The sequence below is a fragment of the Cyprinus carpio genome, chromosome B4 (assembly GCF_018340385.1).
Source record: "Cyprinus carpio isolate SPL01 chromosome B4, ASM1834038v1, whole genome shotgun sequence".
NCBI lineage: Eukaryota > Metazoa > Chordata > Actinopteri > Cypriniformes > Cyprinidae > Cyprinus > Cyprinus carpio.
This window is the reverse complement of record NC_056600.1, coordinates 14253263-14274327: the sequence shown is the minus strand read 5'-3', so window position 1 is coordinate 14274327 and position 21065 is coordinate 14253263. Positions and strand designations below refer to the sequence as shown.

Below are 21065 nucleotides of genomic sequence, written 5' to 3'. Positions count from 1 at the left end.
TTACATCACTTCAGGATACACTATCATTTAGTAGTGTGTGTCAATAACACTTTACAATTTATTCGAAATAAAAACATAAACATTATGTTGCCTATACGTGGCACAAGATTAGTTAGATATTAATTATTGGCAGATAGACAGACAGAAATATAATTTGACAGTTTAGTTTGACAAGGTGCCCAGTAGGCATTTTAAACATTTTATTTTAGACTATTTAATATGAAATTCACAAAACTGCATAAATCTAAAATGTTACCAGCCAATGTAATATCAAACCATTATTTTGTCAAACAGAAAATGTAATCAGGTTTATAAATGTATAACATAAAAAAAAAAAAACATTTAATTGTGATAACTTATTCTAGTGACACACCTAGCAACCTCATTTTTGAAAATCTTTCCGTGTATTTTACCTCCACTACACGAGATGGCGCTGTGCTCTTGTAGTTTTCCAAACGACATCTGATATACAAATAGAAGAAAAATACACACAGGACATGTGGGGAAACACGATAGCGCTACTTAGTTTTTAATAAGGATTTTGTCTTTCTAAACGTTGATTTAATGTAATAAAAAAAGCATGACATAGCACAGTTCGTGTGACACAAGTGCGCGCTGTCTTTCTGCGAGGCTTCAAAACAAAAGAGTGGTTTGCATTTGACCTCCGTTTGCGAGGGAATATGTGTTGAATTTAATTTCAACAGAAACGTTTTTTATCATGAATCTCAGCGTGACTCTCAAGTGTTGTAGTAGAGCTCGTTTGTTTCGGAACAAGGCGGCTGTCTATCATTGCAGAAGACTGTCAGATGTCCCCGTGTCCTCCGGTGAGAGTCCGCCCAGCCCTGAGGAGGAGAAGCCCGGGAGAACACGCAGAGCTCCGGGGAAAGCCGCTGTCCTTCTGTTCCCTGGCCAGGGCAGTCAGTTTGTCGGTATGGGGAAAGGACTCTTGAAGTATGGAAACGTCAAAGAGATGTTTGCTGTAGCTGAGAAGGTGCTTGGCTATGACCTGCTGTCTCTGTGCCTGAATGGACCCGAGAAAGATCTAATGAAGACTGTTCATTGCCAGCCAGCTGTGTTCGTCTGCTCACTGGCTGCTGTGGAAAGACTGAACCATGAAAATCCTGCTGTAAGTTATCCACAAGATCAGTCGACAGTTCATCTTTTAGGATTTGCAGTGTCACGCATGTATGAGTAATATTGCCCTGGTCAGTAGTATTAATGTCAAACTCACTGACCCCCATCTATAGGCTATAGAGAGCTGTGTGTCTGCAGCGGGCTTCAGTGTTGGCGAATTTGCGGCTTTGGTCTTCTCTGGTGCAATGAACTTTGCTGAAGGTAAAGCTTATTAAACATACAAAATTTGCTATTTGAATTGCATTTTTACAACACGCTTGTCAACAAAATCAAAAGAAATAATATATTTCCATAAAAACTCAATCAAAAATAAATAAAAATCAAATATTTCCATTTTTTTATTGTATATTTTATCAAATGTATTTTGCATGAAGTAAAAAAAAAAAAAACTATTTAATTGTATTATTATGACAATTAAGCACATTTTACCCCTGCATTCTCATAATTAGTCAAGATATTTGTTAACTGAACTCTAAAACATACTATTACATGGTCGTTTTTGTTAATTGAAGTAAAGCTGACATAAAAACATAAATATTAGATGACAAACTTATGCTTAAAAGCTTAAATGAAATTGTTGCCTTGGCAACTAACTGAAATAAAACCAGTTGGAATACTAAAATTACTAAAACTAAGACACGTATTCATTAAATTATAGTTAAGGAGAATTAAAAAAAAAAGAAAATGAAAATGAAGAAAGTGAATGAATGGATGGATACTAACCTTAACCAAAATTATACACACACACACACACACATATGTATATTTATCTTATTATTTTAATTATTATTCCCTTTATTCACAAACATCATTTACATTACAAACAACTATTATTTTTATTCATTATTAAAGCTACTAAATCAGCATAAATTTAAAGGCGGTATCATGAGTACCATCATGATGTATGAGTACATCATCATACATATCAGTTTTTATCATCATAATCATAAGATCATTGTTTTTTTTTTGTTTTTTTTGTTATTAGCGTTGAATTATTTAATATTTTAAAATCTTAGCATACCTAGAAGTATTCGTCTTTCCATATGTTTTCATATTTAATGTCGAAGATTCACCCACATTAATTTATCATGATGTTCCTGTTTTCTGCTCACAGCTTTGTTTGCAGTAAAGGAGAGGGCAGAGGCAATGCAGAAGGCCTCTGACCTTGTATCTAGTGGCATGTTGTCTGTGATTGGCCGACCTCAGGCCAACTACAGATACGCCTGCGTTCAAGCTAGGGAGCACTGTTTGTCTCTTGGTATCCAAGAGCCTGTGTGTGCCATTGCCAACTACCTTTTTCCAGATGGCAGAGTAATAGCTGGCCACAAAGAGGTAAGATCCATCATTTTGAATCGATGCAAAGAGCTGTATTCATGAGCAATATTTTAGGTGTATTGTTTTAGCTATTGAACTTTGCCGATTCATTTACAAAAAGGCCATAAATTGGCTTTTAAAAAAGTATGTTTTGATGACCTGACTGTTAAGCCCTGCTGTGCTTTTAACAATCACTCTCTCACACAGGCTTTGGATTTCCTTCAAAACCATTCCAGAGAGCTGAACTTCATGAGAACGCGACTACTGCCGGTTAGCGGAGCCTTTCACACCGCGCTGATGCAGCCAGCGGTCGAGCCTCTGAGAGACATCCTCAGAAAGATAGAGGTACGGCGGCCGGAGATCTCTGTGCACTCCAATGTGGACGGCAAGCGGTACATGCATGACAAGCACGTACGCAATCAGCTGGCCAAACAGCTGGTGTCTCCGGTGAAATGGGAGCAGACGCTGCATGAGATTTATGAAAGAGCCCAGGGGCAGGAGTTTCCTCACACCTATGAGGTGGGACCTGGTAGACAATTAGGCTCAACGCTACAGAAGTGCAACATGAAAGCCTTTAAGAACTACACGCATGTAGATGTTGTTTTGCCTTAGGACTGATGTGCTTTAAAACATATTACATTTGGTTTTCTTCTTTCAAATAAATACAAAAAAGCCAAACACTCGGTTTTCTTTTTTAAAATTTTATTGCCCTTGTTGGTTTGGAAAGTCCAGCTTCCTTTAGTAGTGCAGAAATGCTTTTAGAGGAAGAGGTGACAATTCATTGGCCCAATTATCCAGCAATAGACCCAAAACACACACACAAAAAAACAATCTTTGACTTTGACAAAATCCTGCACATATATTAACTCATATATGTGAACCAGCACTTCATTCAAATCAGTTATAAAAGAGAATTTAAAATAAGCAGTTTTCTTTAAAAAAAAAAACCTCAGTGTCACATTCAGCCATCATTTTCATTCCAAGTTATAAGGAAGATAGACGCAGTGACCAGAAGTAAAGCAGACGCAAGTATGCATGTGGTCCTTCGAGACCAGTCAGAAACCTGCAAGTTGGATACCTGAGAAAAGAGCACAAAAAATATGAGTTAATTTAGTTTATACCACATTTTCACTTAAATACCGGGGTTGCCACTGTCAAACCTGACCTGAAAATATCAAGAATTTTTTATCGTACATTTTTAAGCCTAAAGAAATGCACTGAAATGAACAAAATCCTGAACAATCTTTAAAGTTTCTGTAGACATTTTTATATACATAATTATTCAAAGCTCTGTATGTATGTGGCTAGAAATTGTGCTTTTGTGCAACTATTCTTTAAAAATTGACGGAAAAACTGTGGGAACCCTCAAATACTGACTTTAGACACACTAATGTTCAGAAGTTCTTTCCGTTTTTGAAAGAAATTCATACTTTTATTCAGCAGGGACGTATTAAATTTGTCAAAAGTGACAGTAGAGACATTTAAAATAATATTCTATTTCAAATCAATGCTGTTCTTTGGAACTTTCTATTCATTAAAGAATTCTAAAAAAATGTTGCACAACTATTTACAATATTGATAATAAGAAGTTATTTTAAATGATTTTAGAGTATTACCGTTTTGTGTATTTTCGGTCAAATAAGTGCAGCCCCGCTGAACATTTTACCCAAGACTCATATATATTTACAGACACATGATAAATATTGTCCATACCAAGGCTGCCCACTTCTTGGCCTCCTGACAGCCGTTTTGAAGCTGTGGAACAGGCCAGGATGTCCTCAACATTGGCATAATTTTGGACCCCCAGACATTGTTGAAGATCCTGCTTAAATACACAAATAGATATTAAACCACACCTAATTCATTTGAAACATCTTAAAAGCTCTCAACTCACCCAGAGAATGCTCTCCTGGTTAGGACATAAGGATGAATCCCAAAATTCAGGGGCAGTTGTTCACGCCATTTGTAGTCCAGTTCATCCCCTATCAGAGCCAGCTGTCGTCCAATACGCTGGGAAACTCTGCTGTTCAGACCAAAAAAAGACTTGTGTATAAACTACTGTATTGTATTTTACAATATAACATTTCTGAACAAATATTTACCTCATGTCGATGGTATAGCGAGTGTTGTGGTCTACCTCACCAGGTCCAGCCTGGAGGGATGTGGCGTTTTTCCGCTGTTTCGTTTCTTCCACCATTGTGTTCTGAAAGGTGTGCGATCATGTTTATGAAACCAATTCAACCGTCTCTTGCATCACATATAACCATGCATTTGCCTAAACTCAATGTTCTATTTCCTTTCTCTGCTGCGGTTCTTCATTTTGTTTGTGTGGAGGAAGAGGACTTTGTTATTGCGTCCTGCCCTTTGTGGTCTCACGTGACCTGATCCTGTAGCTATTGCTTTCAACGAACTACCATCACTCTGTAAACACACAGGCCATGTGACACGAGGACACTGGGTGTGTCTTTGTCTGTTGCTGCCATAGAACATGACATCATTGCCCATACAATCAAGTTTCGAAAAACACCTGCAGCCATAAACACAACTTCCTGCAATGCTAGAGGACTCTGGTCTCTGTGGTAATAAAAAATGGAAGGATGCAGACATGCACAGTTCACAAAACACCATAAAGCTGACTCAGTCCTCGCCTTTGGCCTTACTTTCGCTATTTGATGTTATGAAAGCACATGTGATTAAAATACCTTTTGATTATTTATAGTATAAATAGTAAACACATTTATCATTTATGAGGGTCTAGTGGAAGGCAAACAAACGTGTTTTCCTTCTCCTTCATGTGACTGTTGAAAACATCAGGTTTGATGCAAATGCTCATTCAAATCAGCCAAACTGCTCAAAGCTGAACAAACTGCATCTTTTGTTTTGAACAGGTACATCGTTTATCGAAATAAAACCTAAAACGGAGTGTGAATCTTGTTTTTGGTGTAATAATACAGACTATTATGTCAAAATAAACTGTGACGCACAATTTTTTGGAGACCTCGTCAACATTCTAAGACCAGGAAAGCATCAAAAATAATTTGAGAAAATCATAATTTCTGACTTATACGTTTGTAAAAGCTTTCTTTATCACTTAAATATTAAAAAAAAAAAAACATTTAAATATAAATCAATCTTTAGGTAGCTACAAAGTACTAGTTTGTATCCTCAGGGCATGCTGCTGAATATTTTGTAGATATAATTTTAATATATTAATATTTGTATGTTTTTAACAGTAAGTTTCACCATGCATTTATTTACTGTCAGCAGTCAACATGTTCCCATTCGGCTTGATAACAAAGGACAGGTGCATAATGGAAAACAAAAGCCAAGATCATACCTTGTTTGTAGATTAAAACGGACGCCGCCCTGCAACATTTCAAGATATAATATGAATACAAGGAAAATTTGTTGTTAGTATTAATTGTAATATAAAACTAATAATAAATATTTTCTCAGACTTACAGCAGCGTCCTTTAATCTCGGTGTCTTCCTGTGATGTGTCTCAGTACAGTGCTCACCTGCAGCTTTACACTCAGGAAGCAGCTGTGGGTGTCACTGTCATTTCTGGCCAGCAGAGGACACTAAAGTACGGAGCCGCGCGCATGGCATGCAGGAAAAAATAGGCTAAATCATGTGCGTGAGTTACTATTTCGATGTATAAATTGTGTGCACGATTTATAAATCGAGGGAACTAATTAGTAATTGTGTGCACGTTTTAGTACATCGAGGGAACGAATTAGTGAATCGTGCGGACGATTTATTTATTTTTTCTTGCATGTCACGAGCTGGGCTCCGTACTAAAGGGTCTGATATCACTGCATTCATTCATTAAACACAGATCTGAACCGTTTAGATGCATGAGCTCGTGTTGTTATGCAGTCTGGTGGGCCAAAAAGCAGACATAGAGGATCTGGACCTTTCTTACATCTCAAAACCCTAATGGCTTCCATCTCCTTTCTATATGTGGTAATTATTGAGTTTATGTGCTCAGTAATGGCCAGTGTTGTTCTTTTTTTGATTTATTTATTCATCTACAGGCCAGTTAACTTGCTTTATGGCTTTTGGTTTTCACGTAAATTACAATTTCTCTTCTTGTCCTTAAACTTTTGCATTGAACCCCAGCCACTTTGCTGCCAGTGGACCTTAATGTTCACAACGCCACCTGGCTGTTTTGCTGATAAATACAATTAATTCATGTATTATTGTTCCCCCTCTCTAAAGAGTGTTTGTAAATTGTATGTAAATATATTTACTGTACGTGTGTGTATAATGGCAGACTGTTACGTGTAAATGTACATTTAAAGAAACCACTAAATGATATTGACATAATTTAGGCCTACTTATTTTTTATACTACCATTATTTTCCACATTTTAGATTAATAGTATTTTGTTATCTAAAAAAAAGTATATAAATTACATAAAAATATTACCTTAATGAGGTGCATCCTGGGATGATTTTTAAACCGTATTGAAGGAGTTAAGTTCACATGTATGCTTCACTCTTGTTTTCCTTCATTGTCTACTGCAGTGCATCTATTAAAATTGTATTCACAATTTTAAATTGCTTTCTAAAGACACAGAGAGTACACTATTAATTTATGTAGATTTTCAGTTATGAACCTAAAATTAAAAATATTGATTTATTTATTTCCTGCCTTTCGTGAGCTTGTCGACTTTTATTTTGAAACGTACAAACCGGAAGTGCAGTTGAGCAGTGGCTTCACACCGTTATGGACCACAGTGGTAAGGAGGGAAATTTACAGTGTTCATTCGCAGGTTTATTTTACCCAAAACATGTTTCTTGTAACCACAACACATCTGCGCTGGGTTTTTACACATGTCTGCATATAGATGATCGAGCTACGTTTTGAATGTGGCTAGTTAAAGACCTTTTCCTACATCACTATCGGTTATGAGGCCATGGTCTGTGTCAATGTGGCGTTAATCTTCCCGAGTCCACTAGATCCAGTTTGTTCAACCTCTAAAGGAAGTCTCTAGCATATTGTAAATAAAAACACAAATTTGTTAAAGCGTGCATTTCTCGGGGTTGTTAAATATTACATAATTAGGTGCGCGCGCAGTATTTTGCCTGTTGCTTAACTTCTATGAGATCGTTCACATTAGTATCAGTATCAATCTCACATCAAAATCAAGTCTTATTCACGCACAAATGTTTTATCGTTTATGTAAGTATAATGGCCACGAATCAATACAGGCTGCAAGGAGATATTTTTAGGTAGCTCTACTCAGATATGCCATATTATTAATTAAAACGTTCACTGATTCTGCATTAATACCTGATGAAGGTCAAAATAAACTATTAATTGTCTTTTTTTTTTTTTGCATGCAGTGATTTGTATGGTGGGTACGGGTGGTTAGTTGGTTGTGATGTGAGGAGGAGGATCCCAATCAAACTTCTTCCCAAACAGGCCAGGAATAAACCTCCCCCTCGACCCCAAAGACCAGCGGGACGGTTACCGTCCAAAGCCCATTCTGCAGAAGAAGGTATTGTGTCTATATATTTAATTTTCCCACAAGCATGTGATTAGATTTAATGATGCACTGCAAATGGGGCTTGTCTTCTGATCTGTGTTTCTGCTGGAAGGGTTTAACTTCAAGCAGGAGGACAGATTTGATTGTGGCGTGAAAGCTGGAGACGCTTTTGCGAGCCAGCGTCGGTTCCCACAGCAGCTGTACTGGGATTACAAGGTAAAGGCTGTAAGAGACTAATTCACCCACCTCTCAGATGCATGTGTTTAAAGTGTTGTGAACACTCTTTGTCTCTCTATCTCTTTATTTTTTCTAGTTAAATTTGATAGGTGAAAAAGATGAGACACCTGTTCATTTCTGTGACAAATGTGGACTGCCAATTAAGACTTACGGCCGTATGGTGAGAACAGTTGACGTGTATAATGAATGCAAACAATCTGCAATTCACAGCTTTCTGGTGACATGCATTAATACTGCCATGACTTCATTAATTCATTTCTTTGCAGATCCCATGTAAGCATGTTTTCTGCTACGAGTGTGCATTGCATCATGAAAGAAAGGGTGATAAGATGTGTCCAGGGTAAGAAGAATGAGCAGTTTTTGCCTCTAAAATTCAAACTTTCTACACTATAATAGAGAATGCTTCATAGCTTCATGCAGATATATGAGTGGGTGATACACACTGCTATTCTATATATATTATATTACTGTACTTTATTACAGTTTGGGGTTGAGATGTTCTTTTATATAGATGGATACTGTTATTCTTCCTTTATTCAAAAAAGGAGAATAACAGTGAGCAGATCTTTTTTTTCTATTATTTGATGTACCTTTGATCTTGCACCTGGCCGAGGCATTTTTGGATGTGCGTACTTTTACCCTTTCTATATATAGATGGATAGAATGATTAATAAGTTGAATCATTTTCTACAACAAGGTTTTTAACCCAAGCAGATTCAAAATGTTTTATGCAAGCAGACAATTGCAAAATAAAGTTGAAAATTTAGTTAAAATATTTCTGAAAATTATATTTCAGTTATAGTAATTGTCACTTACATGTACCAATATAACGATGCATATTAATCCAAAGTAATATTTATCTACATATGTTTTGTACTCAAAACTGAAATGCCACAAAATACTACTCGTGTCATCCTGCAATAAAAATGCTGAATTATTGTTACAAATTGATTACGCTGTAAATATTTAATATATTGTCCAGCCCTAGTTTGTACTAATATGCTCAGCGTTTTACTGATGTTGCTTCTACATGTGTCCTCTCTGTTCCCAGCCTAAACATGTACAGCTGTACAGACCAGGTCCAGCGGATTGAACAGTGCCAGCGTGGCTCTCTCTACATGTGTAGTATCGTTCAGGGTTGCAAACGCACCTATCTGTCCCAGAGAGACCTGCAGGCTCACATCAACCACCGGCACATGCGCTCCGGCAAGAGCTCCAGCAGCCGCTCTGATTCTCTCCACCATCCTCCCGCCTCGGAGGTGCCCGACCGCTTCCGTGTGCCCCCACCTCACCTGCCCAAACCCCATGTGCTCATCCCTCCTCCTCTGGCTCATCCAGGACACGACCCCTACAGCCAGCCTCCCTCTGCCTCCCACGATGACCTCCGACCTCCGCAAGGCCAACCGCCCGGAGACATGGGACCATCCCGCTCTCTCGCTCAGGAGACCTTCCGAATCTCGACCGTCACCACGCGGAAGCACAGCAACCTCATCACGGTTCCCATCCAGGACGATTCTGCGAGCTCTGGACCATCCCGAGACCCCCTCCCCCAGCCCGGCAATGCTCCGCCCCCTCACCATCACCCCGGAGACTATCCAGGTCAGCCCGTTGTGACCCATCCACATCACATGATGGCACCGCCTCAGCAGCACTATGGCCCCCCGCCGCCCCCTCCCCCCATCAGTCATCCCATGCCGCACCCGGGACAGGGCTCAAACACACCTCACATGGTTTTCAATCAGGCCCCTCCGCCGCTGTCATCCGTTCCCCCTCCCATCACCCCGCCTCCCGGACACCTCATTGGTCAGATGCCTCCATTTATGAACCATCCTCCTCCAGGGCCGCCCCCTCAGCACGGAGGTCCCCCTGTCAGTGCCCCGCCTCCCCACCATTACAACCCTCAGTTTCCCGAGGACAAGAGCACACTCAGCCCACCGTTCAACCAGCCCGGGGGCTTGAGTCCAGGAATGTGGCCAGCACCCAGGGGTCCTCCTCCTCGAATGCAGGGACCCCCTCCACAGGGACAGATGCCAGGGCCGCATCACCCTGATCAGGGCCGCTACAGACCGTATTACCAGTAATAACATGTTTTTTTTTTTTTTTTTTTTTTTTGCTAAATAAAGTGATTTAGTATGTAACCCTGGCTGGGATTCGAATGGACATTTTATAGTCTGAAGCTATTAACTGTATAGTAAAGATCAGTACTGAATGGCGTGTTAAATCTTGTTTTCGTCAGATATTCAAACAGTTACTTTTTAATAATTCAGCCCATACATGCTGCATTTTAGGGGCTTTTGTTGATTGTTGAATATGTTGTTTCTTGAATGTAATCAAAATTAAATGTACAAATTAAATGTTTTATTGCGTTCTTTATGTAGTATCTCATCTAGTGTCTTAAATCTTACTTTTTTCTTATGAATATCTGACAAATAAGAATTTTGAGTTTCAGTCTTAAGTATTTTTTGAGTGGTTCAGAAAGTTTGGCTGAGAAAAAGAAAAAATATATATATATATATGTATTTTTTTATTGGTTAATTAGAATGTTGTGGAAAAGTCCATTTATTTCAGTATTTCAACTCAAATTGTGAAACTTGTGTATTAAATAAATTCAGTGCACACAGACTGAAGTAGTTTAAGTCTTTGGTTCTTTTAATTGTGATGATTTGGGCTCACATTTAACAAAAACCCACAAATACACTCTCAACAAATTAGAATATGGTGACATGCCAATCAGCTAATCAACTCAAAACACCTGCAAAGATTTCCTGAGCCTTCAAAATAGTCTCTTAGTTTGGTTCACTAGGCTACACAATCATGGGGAAGACTGCTGATCTGACAGTTGTCCAGAAGACAATCATTGAGACCCTTCACAAGGAGGGTAAGCCACAAACATTCATTGCCAAAGAAGCTGGCTGTTCACAGAGTGCTGTATCCAAGCATGTTAACAGGAAGTTGATTGGAAGGAAAAAGTGTGGAAGAAAAAGATGCACAACCAACCGAGAGAACCGCAGCCTTATGAAGATTGTCAAGTACAATCGATTCAAGAATAGAATCTGGAGGAAGGGTGGAGAAGCTCATAGCCCAAGTTTCTTGAAGTCCAGTGTTAAGTTTCCACAGTCTGTGATGATTTGGGGTGCAATGTCATCTGCTGGTGTGGGTCCACTGTGTTTTTGAAAACCAAAGTCACTGCACCCGTTTACCAAGTAATTTTGGAGCACTTCATGCTTCCTTCTGCTGACCAGCTTTTTGAAGATGCTGATTTCATTTCAAGCAGGATTTGGCACCTGCCCACACTGCCAAAAGCACCAAAATTTGGTTTAAATGACCATGGTGTTGGTGTGCTTGACTGGCCAGCAAACTCACCAGACCTGAACCCATTAGAGAATCTATGAGGTATTGTCAAGAGGAAAATGAGAAACAAGAGACCAAAAAATGCAGATGAGCTAAAAGCCACTGTCAAAGAAACCTTCCATACCGCCTCAGCAGTGCCACAAACTGATCACCTCCATGCACCCCCTCAGCAGGGCATTAATTAAAGCAATCCAATTTCGACTCTATAGAGACGTACATGTACAGTAAATGAACATACTTTCCAGAAGGCCAACAATTCATTAAAAATGTTGTTTTTATTGGTCTTATGAAGTATTTTAATTTGTTCAGATAGTGAATTGGTGTTTTATTTTTATTTTTGTTAAATGTAAGCCAAAATCATCACAATTAGAACCACTTAAACTACTTCAGTCTGTGTGCACTGAATTTATTTAAAACACGAGTTTCACAATTTGAGTTGAATTACTGAAATGAACTTTTCCAACTTTTTGTTTTGAAAAACTAGATTAAAATATTTTAACGCAGTTAACGCACTGGCCCGTCCCCAAACCTGTACATCATTTTACATTTCATATAGTTGACTGTTGACAATTTTGATGCAGGCCAACAACTCCATTAATGCAGTTATGCCATAAAATGTCCTGCATTTTATTCTTTTTTATCTTACTTTTTCCATACCATATTTATATTTAATTTTTTTTTGTGTTTGTATTCTTAAATAATTGCACTGTCCATGAATCAGACCAGACTCACATTTCACTGCTGGTCATATGCTCTCCATATAACCATGTATGTGACAAATAAAAATCTTGATTATTATCAAATTAGCTTCTTTTATGTTCCATAATTTATGTTAGGCTGTTGTAGCCTAAATGTTTATGTGCAATAAATTTTATGTTGAATCAAATTAAATATTTCTTTCTAAAGCAACAGTTTGTAATGACTACTTTTTAAAAATTCTCATTTAACACAAAAATAGCTTTAAATAATCTTACTTTAATCATTTAATTTAATATATCATTGGTAATTATGTCTAAAATGTATTATTTTTCCAGTCTTCATTGGCTGTTTGCAATTTTTGTAAAACCTTCATGTGTCTCATTACAATACTTCACATATTCGCCATCTATATATATATAAAATAAAAAGCAGATAATATGTAGTTCTTTTAGTTTTATTCTTTTAAATTTGTTTTACAGATGCATTCATTATAAAATCACCAGTATTTACATGCTTGGATTATTTTGTTGTTTCAAAATACATAAAAATACATAGTGCAGAAAATAACATACATTAATATGTACATGAATATAATATTGACAGAGAGAGGAAATAGGTTCTGAATTATTGAACTTTACAAAATATATATATATATATACATAAGTAACGTAGGAACGTGTGGCATACATTTTTGTTGCGATAGCGTGGACTCCACAGGAGAAGAGCAGACATTTGATTTATCAATCCGAAAAATAAAATAAGTAAATTGAAACTAGCATATGCTACTACATTAAGTATTGCATGGCGTCACGCCCGTCAAGATTTTCATTGGTTGGTGAAACACCGACTTCAGAAATCCATCTGTAGCCCTGAAAAGTATTTTGTGTGCTTTAAAAACTAAATAATATGTTCTACTTTCCGCATTTTTCATTATTTTCCTTGTCCCCACACATCAAGGTGGAAACGTTTACAGGACTGGGGAGAATAAAGAGCTGGAAGTCACCTGTACAGGTAGACTTTGCTCTCTGAGCAGGAGCACGTGTGGGACTAGATAACGTCATAATAATGGAAGGATGAAGTAGGCCCTCGTCTGTAAGGTAGGGATTGTTTTCATTCATTAGCCATGTCTTGTGTTGTTCAAAACTGAACTGTCTCAATCAGTTACTTTTGTAATGCTTCTGCTCGTCCCTTGTGACGGTTTGTCCACTAAACCACAAACAGCATCAGTTAATTTACTGTTAGGCCACTAAATCTCCAGTAACAAAGAATTCAAGTTGCTGTAAACTAAAATAGTGCATTTTTCTCAAAACAGCCACTGGCCAGACTGAAATGTAGGCCTACATAATGTGTTGTGACAGTGTTGAAATCGATATCTGCTCACATTGTTTGGCTGCACTCATAAAACTTATACCTAAACCTTCCCTGCATGATTTAAAGAGTATTTCAGCAGGGGGTTGTAGCTCACAATCTTCTGTTCCTCACACAGTTATACTGTCTCTCTGAATGACTTCGTAGTTTATGTCTATATCCTGCAAACAACACAACACACAAAGATATAAATCAGCATGGATTACTTACAACCTTGACAGCTTACAGATTACAGTGAATACCTTTTCTAGTTCTCCATGATCTGGATGCTTCTCCAGAATGTGCAACATGGCATCATGTAGTGTGGGGTAAAAGATGGACGTTTTAATCTCGTCATCAAAAAATGAACATTGATGAAGTTTCTCCATGATGTACACTGTAACGAGACCAGAGTTGTTTTAATGAAGAGGTTTTGAAATAAAATGGTTAGCAATAAGGAAAATCTGTAGGAGATTGTTTTACCATCACACGAAACTATGTAGACATCAACCTCGATTCGTAAAAACTCTTTCAGGGTCTATAAGAAAAAACCAAAGTATAATTAGGCTAGACCTCAAGGAAACCAGATCCAGTGGAAATATACAGTATGCTGTATCTCATAATAAGCTATTTTACCGCTTTGAGGCCCTTGAGAGCAGATATATCGAGGAATGAGACCGCAGAGAAGTCTAGGACCAAACTGTGGATGTTCACAGGAGGGACAGAGATGTTGGCCGGCAGTTCTGTGTTCCAGTTCACCTGGATTGGGATGCCAGAGAAATCAATGGGCTGGTCCAGACCCTCAATGCTGTTGTTGTCCTCTGAAGTATCAGTTGATGGTTGTCTCACCTCAAGACCTCTCTAGATAAGTAAAGGATAAGGATAGGTTAAATGTTGTTGTCACAATTATGTGCTTTTTTTTTAAAAAAATAGTAAAGTCACCAAAACTAAAAAAAAAAAAAAAGAGAATTTTATAGTAACCAATTAATGTAAGTTGTTCTTTCAAAGGATGAATTAAAAAATTTTAAGCTTTGAATAAATGTGTAATTTACGATGATTTCTAAAGCATGATAGGGAAAAGGGCAACAAAGAAAGACTTTTTGTGATGAAGGTCAGAACTCCTGATATGATGTAGATTTTTGAGGTGCTCACGTCATAAATTAATCTATTACTTTTCCTACATAATTTGTAACAAAAAACAGTGGTAAAATATCAAGGAGTCTTAGTCCTTTCCAACAATATCTATAGTTTGTTATGATTATCTTAGGATTTATTTGTAATATAGTGAAGTAAACTTATGTGTCCTGCTGAGGGGACGGGTGACAGTTAAGAGGTTAAACAAACAAATAAACAGACATATGGGAGGTGGGATAGTGTCCCTCATTATACTGTCATATTAATCCATAAAAAAAAAAAAAAAAAATTACAAAACATTGATAAATCATATCAATGGTAAGGACGTACGTCTGAAATCTCCAGTTCCCCATTACGCAACATTTTTCTGATCTTTCGCAGAGCTTTGTTCCTTTTCTTCAACACTTTTAGGGGACTAAAACCCACCTAGAAAAAATAATAATAATAATTTAGTCCGGAGACATACATATATGTTTCTATACACATCTTGAAAATAAAAATAAACTTACTGCTTGGACCAGTTTGTCTCTGAAGAAATCAATATTAGCAAAGAAGATGGGTGAGGGAATTTTGAATATTTTAACTCCTTCAGGTTCGTAAATCTAAAATGGAACAAAATCCCATCAAAACAAGATTTTGGGGTATTTGTACAAGTTAGAAGAATCTGGAGCAATGGTTTTCAACACTGTAACACCAAAACATTTTCGAAAGTCCTCGATATTGGCAATGGTGATTCTTTTGTAATTATGACAACTGGGTGTGTGTATATATATATGGTTTACATCTTACATCAGCATTTTGTTTAAATTAAATGTTTTTAAGTTACCCAGTTGCCTACTTGGAAATTGGCTGAGGCCCCCTGGTTGAAAAGCACTGTTCTAGAGGAAGGAAAATTGAGATCAGCACTCACAGAGTTGTAGTCTTTGCGGTCCCTGTAGATGTCAGTTCCTGTAATATTGGCCAGGAGGGAACAGCGTGGGCTGCAGTATACAAAATATTATCATGCAAGGTCATTAAAAATTCAACACAGCAATACTCTGGATGTATTTTGGATTCATTCGTAGGTGTCATGAATCCATACTCACAATTGAGTCCTGCAGACCACAGTGAACAATTCTGCCCCGAGACCCACAGCCAACCCCAAATCCAGCCCCAGGAAAAGAGAGGCCACGAAGGTCACTACCCAGGTCACCTACGAGAAACAGACACATGGACTTGAACTTCTGATCTTGAAGACTCAGCTTTGTTCTAGCTGTATGCATTGCTTTATAAATGCTTCTAGATGACCAGATAATCAACTGTTGATCATTCACAAAAGAATTGGTGGTAAAGAAAACAGAAACTCACAAAATCAGTTCGGTCATTCTTCCATAAGAACGGCAGCTCTCGGAACTGCATCAGCATGCCTTTCAGATTAACAATGACCAAAGCACCCAGAACAGACTGAAAAAAGCATAAAACTCATTAGATTGACTCCTACATCACTATTGTGACTAGTACTGTGACATGCAGTTTGCATACTATGTATATAAAGGCATAAAAATTCTCACCCTGGGCAACGGCTCAAGTAGAAATCCTACTGCTACAATCACAATCAGTACCATCATTGCTGAAAGAACTCCAGCTATCTACAAATGTTATAAAACAAACATTACCGATTATTTCTTGTAGGCAGTCAATGGATGGTTTCAGCTCAAAGAATAGTGTTAGTATTACCTGCGTCTTCCCTCCTGTGCTCTCTTGTATGGCGGTTCTAGAAAGGGCTGTGCTGGCAGCAAATGATCGGAAAGATGCCCCAAACATGTTGCTCACCCCGAAAGCAAGGAGCTCCTGTTACATACAGGTGAGTGTATAAAACACGTCCTTTTTGATTTTCAAAATACCAATTGAGATGTACATCACATCTCGGAATTTGCATTGTTTGTAGTGAATAGAGCCTGAGCTGACCTGGTTCCCATCAATCGTATAGTCGCGTTTGACCGAGTAGACTTCAGCTACTGAGAAAGCCACGGCAAATCCTACTATGGCCATAGGGAAGGCCTCCACTGCACTCTCCTTGATGACTTCCAGATTTGGAGCAATTGGTGATTCATATCTAAGAAAGAGAGATGTTATACAGTATATTAGATGTTGATTTTCATCGAGGAATTGAGGCTTCAATATATAATATAATGTTATATAATCAATTTTAATCTTGAATTAATATACTTTTCAACCCCACTATGTTTTTGTAGGTCTTATATTAAGTATATAAACTGAATATATAAAAACTTTATTATTATCACATACATCATATTAATTATTATAGATATATCTCCTCCCGCTGAATATACACATTACATCACTTGACATGTTGTCAGTATTGTAGATGATGTACATTTTTAGATTCTTACCCGTCTACCATCTCCCCAACCACAACCACATTAAATCGCTTTTCGAAGTTGAATGCATAAGAGACTCCACAAGCGATGACAGTCTGTTGGGTAGATTTACATGAAGTGGTGAAGTTTGATTAAGAAGTTATATATTTTGCTGTCATACTCAGTAATTATACCTACCACGATGACTTCTATAGGTATTGGCACAGGTAGTTTCGACTTGAATCTGTCATTGATCTCCTTCACAATAAGCACAAGCGCCATGATCACAATAGATGTCACCAGGTCGGCCACATTTGTGTTAGTGATGTCACTAAAAACGTTCTCCAGAGTCTGAAATCAAATACCAAATGTTTGATATATTCACTGAAAAAATCATATAGAGCTGTGTAATACAATGTGTACAAAAAAGAACAACTTGAACTCACATAGACAATGGCGAGTGGTCCGTTTACACCAGGAAAGTCCAATCCCAACACAAACCTGAGCTGGGATACCAAAATGTGAACAGCAGCCGCAGTAGTGAAGCCTGACACCAGAGTCTCTGACAGATACATGACAATGAAGCCCACCTGCAGCATCCCCATTATAAGCTGAAAACAGAGATTCCACATGGTAAAAATAATATATCATTTTCTTAAAGCCATTTTATATATGATTACATTTATTGTGTATGAGAGTAATTCTAAAGAAATCAGTAATGAACAAGTTCTGCTCATACTTCATCCCAAAAATCAAATGAAAGTTATGAGATTTTTGTATTAATATTGTATATTATAATAATATAAATAATAATAGTAGTAGTAATGATAATAATAATTTATTATTAATGTTGTTGTTGCTTTTGTTCTGCTACTTCATGTTTTGGTGTTAAAAAATGTTTTTGTACCTGAAATGCTCCCATGACAAAAGTAACCGAGGAAGCAACTAGAACTCTCTGTTGTTCCATGCTCAATCCTTCAAATCCAGTGATGTTAGCTGGCGGCCCGCCATCAGGAACAAGTCGGGTGACAACAGCACCCACCATTAGACTCAGAATAGGAAAGGCCCCTAAAACACAGTGCAGGTAGAAAGTGCAATGTCATTCACTTGTGCACAAACCATCTCTTTTAATTAAGTAGCCTTCTGTGATATTTTGTGCACATATATAGACTATTGAAAAAAAATTGTGTGTAGAAACAGTTTTCACTAAGAAATTTCTAGTTATGGCATTGAATTGAATTTTGAAATAGGAATACTGAAATAGAAATTTCTTGTACGGCATACCCCAATAATCATTGTTTTATTTAAAACTTTGAAAAAAAAAAATTATGGCATGCCATGTAAATGTATGCATATCACGCACCTACTGACAGGTGTCTGGAGGTTCCCAAAAAGAAGTAGATTATTGCAGGGAAGAATGCAGTGTACAGTCCATATCCCGGTGGTAAAGAGGCCAGCAAAGAGAATGCAAGTCCTGATACAAAATAATCCAGTGAGGTGGTGTACGTATTCCTTTTTAGAATGTATTTCTGTATTACAGAAATTACAAACTCTTCAAAAAATGATTTTAGCCAAACTATGTATGTTAAACGTGATACCTTGTAGCACTGCCACTAGCCCAGTGCTGATGCCTGAAACAATGTCACCTAGCAGCCATTCTTTGATGTTGTAGTTCTTTATCCATCCAATGATCGGTAGAAGGGAACGAGCTGCATTCCTTGCACGATTTGTATCACAACTACAGTGCAAACAATATAAACACAATTTGCTCAAGCTCTTATTGCATCGTTTAGTCATTTTCACACATTATCTCAATAATATCACTCACTACTTTAGATGTTCTTATGATACCATATTTCAACTTAAAGGACCTGCTATTTTAAAAGTATTACAGAAGACATGAGGAAAGCAAAGGGTAACAATGAGGACTATATGAATAGACTTGAGTCTTGATTCTTACGTGAAATAGTCTTTCAGATGGTGCCGCAGAGTTTTGCGGGTCCTGTTGATTCTCTCGTGCTGCTCTGCAAAGGAGTCCTCTGAAAATAGAGGTCTTACCACCACATAGTGTCTGCCGGAAGGCTGCATTTTGGTTAGTTAGTTTTCAGATGCATCTGGAGTGCTTTATATAGTCTGGTTTGTATGATGGGTGTGTTGTCATTAGTCTTATCACAGATATTCTGGGATGTCTTTTGTGAGCTTTAATCATTGAAAGATTCTTTGTTTTTTTTGTTTTTTTGAGTCGTTCTTCCTTATTTACATGCGTTTTGGAGAAGGAAACAAAAAATAGAACTGCAGGAAAACCCACATGGATTTGTTTATGAATAACTGCATACAAGTCACACTTCCTCCATTTCGACTAATGAGCATCACAGATTTAGAGATGCTTTTGTAATCAGTTTACGCTTTATGCATATTAACTTTTTTATGAGTGGTCCATATGAGGCAAAGCTCCTTGTGAATGGTAAACTCAAAATTTGTGTTTTTTATTGAGCAGAGTGACTCTAACCTACACTTTCAATTGTGTCTCATTGTTTGGACTCTAGGTTAGCAAGTTAGTCTTTTAACACCATTTTTAACAACTTTTTTGCTTATTAACATACATTTTCCGATTTGGACTGTGAATGTTTCTTTTATGTATTCAGGCATTGAAACAGACAATTGTTTGTCAAAATTATTATTAAAATAAAAAAATAATAATTAGTCAAGTTATTTCCCGTTAATTTTTGTGTGATTTGTTTTGCAGACTGTGTATTGTTATTTAATTAAATATTAGAGCTAATTTTATGACCAATTCATATAATCTGTGGTCCAAAGGTCCATGTACATTTCCCTGATACTTTATTTCCTTTTGCCAGAATTTGTAAGTACTCTCATTCAGACTGATTAAATATCAACTGTTGGCTAAGTTACGAAGTCAAAAAGCAAACCACATCTATTGTGAAATAATGTATTATTTTTCTTTCCTCTCATACAGTTCATTCATCTTCCATTGTGTGGAATGGAATGAAAATGTAATCAAATTTAACTTGTTCCTTGTTCCTGTGTTTTTCCAGGAACCACATTTGAACGACAATCATAATTCTATAACCATAACATAACAACAAGTCATCTTTATTTATATAGCTCTTTTTACAATACTGATTGTGTCAAAGCAGTTTCGAAGTGTCGAAGAGAAAAATAGTTCAATAACGCTATAACAAAGAGTAATTTTTCCAGCTAAAGTGAGTTCATTAATGGTTCAGAAATGTCATCATCCAGTACATCTCTCTTCCAATTGTGTCTGTGCAATCAGTCAAGTGTCCCCAACTAAGCAAGCCAAAGGCGACAGTGGCATGGACCCAAAACTCCATCGGTGCAGAAATGGAGAAAAACCTTGGGAGAAACCAGGCTCAGTGATATGATCTAAATCCTGCCTGGAAATTTCTGAAACCATTTCTCTCTAAGAAGGAACATATATGAGAGGAGACTGCCTTTTCTAGTATTTTTGACAGAAAAGGGAGATTTGAGATCGATCTGCAATTAAATAATTCTCTAGGATCAAGTTGTGGTTGTTTAATGTGAGGCTTAGTAACAGCCAATTTGAAGGTTTTGGGGACATATTCTAATGACATTTACAAATCAGTAATTTTCAGAAGAGTATCTATGACTTCTGGAAGCATCTCTTTTAGTAGCTTAGATGGAATAGGGTCTAACATGTTGTAGGTTTTGATAATTTGACATGTATATACAATTCTTCCTCTCCTATAGTTGAGAATCAGTGGAATTGTTCCTTGGGGGATCTGTGATACTTTAGCTGATGGCTGCATGATTAGAATTTTATCTCTAATTGTATACATCTTGGAAGTAAAGAAGTTCGCAAAGTCATTGCTGCTGTTCTCTTGGGGAATGTCCTTATTTTTTGCAGATCTAGCCGTTTTTAGAGCTTTTCTATAAGTAGAAGTACCTTCCTGCCATGTAATATGAAATACCTCTAGTTTTGTTTTCTTCCTGCT

At 37.3% G+C, this 21065-nt stretch overlaps 4 protein-coding genes across 9 annotated transcripts; 2 read left to right on the top strand and 2 right to left on the bottom strand.

The window, feature by feature from the left end:
- Positions 1-437: 437 nt before the first annotated feature.
- mcat (malonyl CoA:ACP acyltransferase (mitochondrial)) lies at positions 438-3126 on the top strand. The gene is made up of 4 exons (XM_042722118.1): positions 438-1126; positions 1248-1335; positions 2249-2466; positions 2656-3126. The coding sequence occupies exons 1-4, from the start codon at positions 719-721 to the stop codon at positions 3058-3060; spliced, it is 1119 nt and encodes a 372-aa protein (XP_042578052.1). The 5' UTR covers positions 438-718; the 3' UTR covers positions 3061-3126.
- A 13-nt stretch (positions 3127-3139) lies between these two features.
- bik (BCL2 interacting killer) lies at positions 3140-6061 on the bottom strand. Of its 6 annotated transcripts, none has more exons than XM_042722126.1 (6): positions 5911-6061; positions 5786-5814; positions 4551-4651; positions 4343-4468; positions 4162-4273; positions 3140-3526 (listed from the first exon to the last, which is right to left on the bottom strand). In XM_042722126.1, the coding sequence occupies exons 3-6, from the start codon at positions 4643-4645 to the stop codon at positions 3410-3412; spliced, it is 450 nt and encodes a 149-aa protein (XP_042578060.1). In that variant the 5' UTR covers positions 4646-4651; positions 5786-5814; positions 5911-6061; the 3' UTR covers positions 3140-3409. The 6 variants fall into 6 exon arrangements, with proteins under 6 accessions (XP_042578060.1, XP_042578062.1, XP_042578056.1 ...); XM_042722128.1 differs by having other exon boundaries at positions 4162-4270; positions 5911-6058; XM_042722122.1 differs by having other exon boundaries at positions 4343-4471; positions 5911-6057.
- Positions 6062-7361: 1300 nt separating this feature from the next.
- Positions 7362-10552, top strand: cbll1 (Cbl proto-oncogene-like 1, E3 ubiquitin protein ligase). The gene is made up of 6 exons (XM_042722636.1): positions 7362-7372; positions 7800-7954; positions 8055-8158; positions 8256-8339; positions 8446-8519; positions 9231-10552. Exons 1-6 carry the CDS (start codon positions 7362-7364, stop codon positions 10258-10260), a joined length of 1458 nt encoding a protein of 485 aa, XP_042578570.1. The 3' UTR covers positions 10261-10552.
- Positions 10553-13492: 2940 nt separating this feature from the next.
- slc26a3.1 (solute carrier family 26 member 3) lies at positions 13493-19201 on the bottom strand. The gene is made up of 19 exons (XM_042722117.1): positions 19031-19201; positions 18669-18808; positions 18434-18544; positions 17978-18138; positions 17517-17681; positions 17269-17421; positions 17104-17186; positions 16658-16805; positions 16427-16540; positions 16261-16338; positions 16058-16153; positions 15796-15902; positions 15621-15690; positions 15220-15312; positions 15041-15136; positions 14213-14437; positions 14060-14114; positions 13840-13973; positions 13493-13758 (listed from the first exon to the last, which is right to left on the bottom strand). The coding sequence occupies exons 1-19, from the start codon at positions 19156-19158 to the stop codon at positions 13708-13710; spliced, it is 2208 nt and encodes a 735-aa protein (XP_042578051.1). The 5' UTR covers positions 19159-19201; the 3' UTR covers positions 13493-13707.
- Between the last annotated feature and the right edge of the window lie 1864 nt (positions 19202-21065).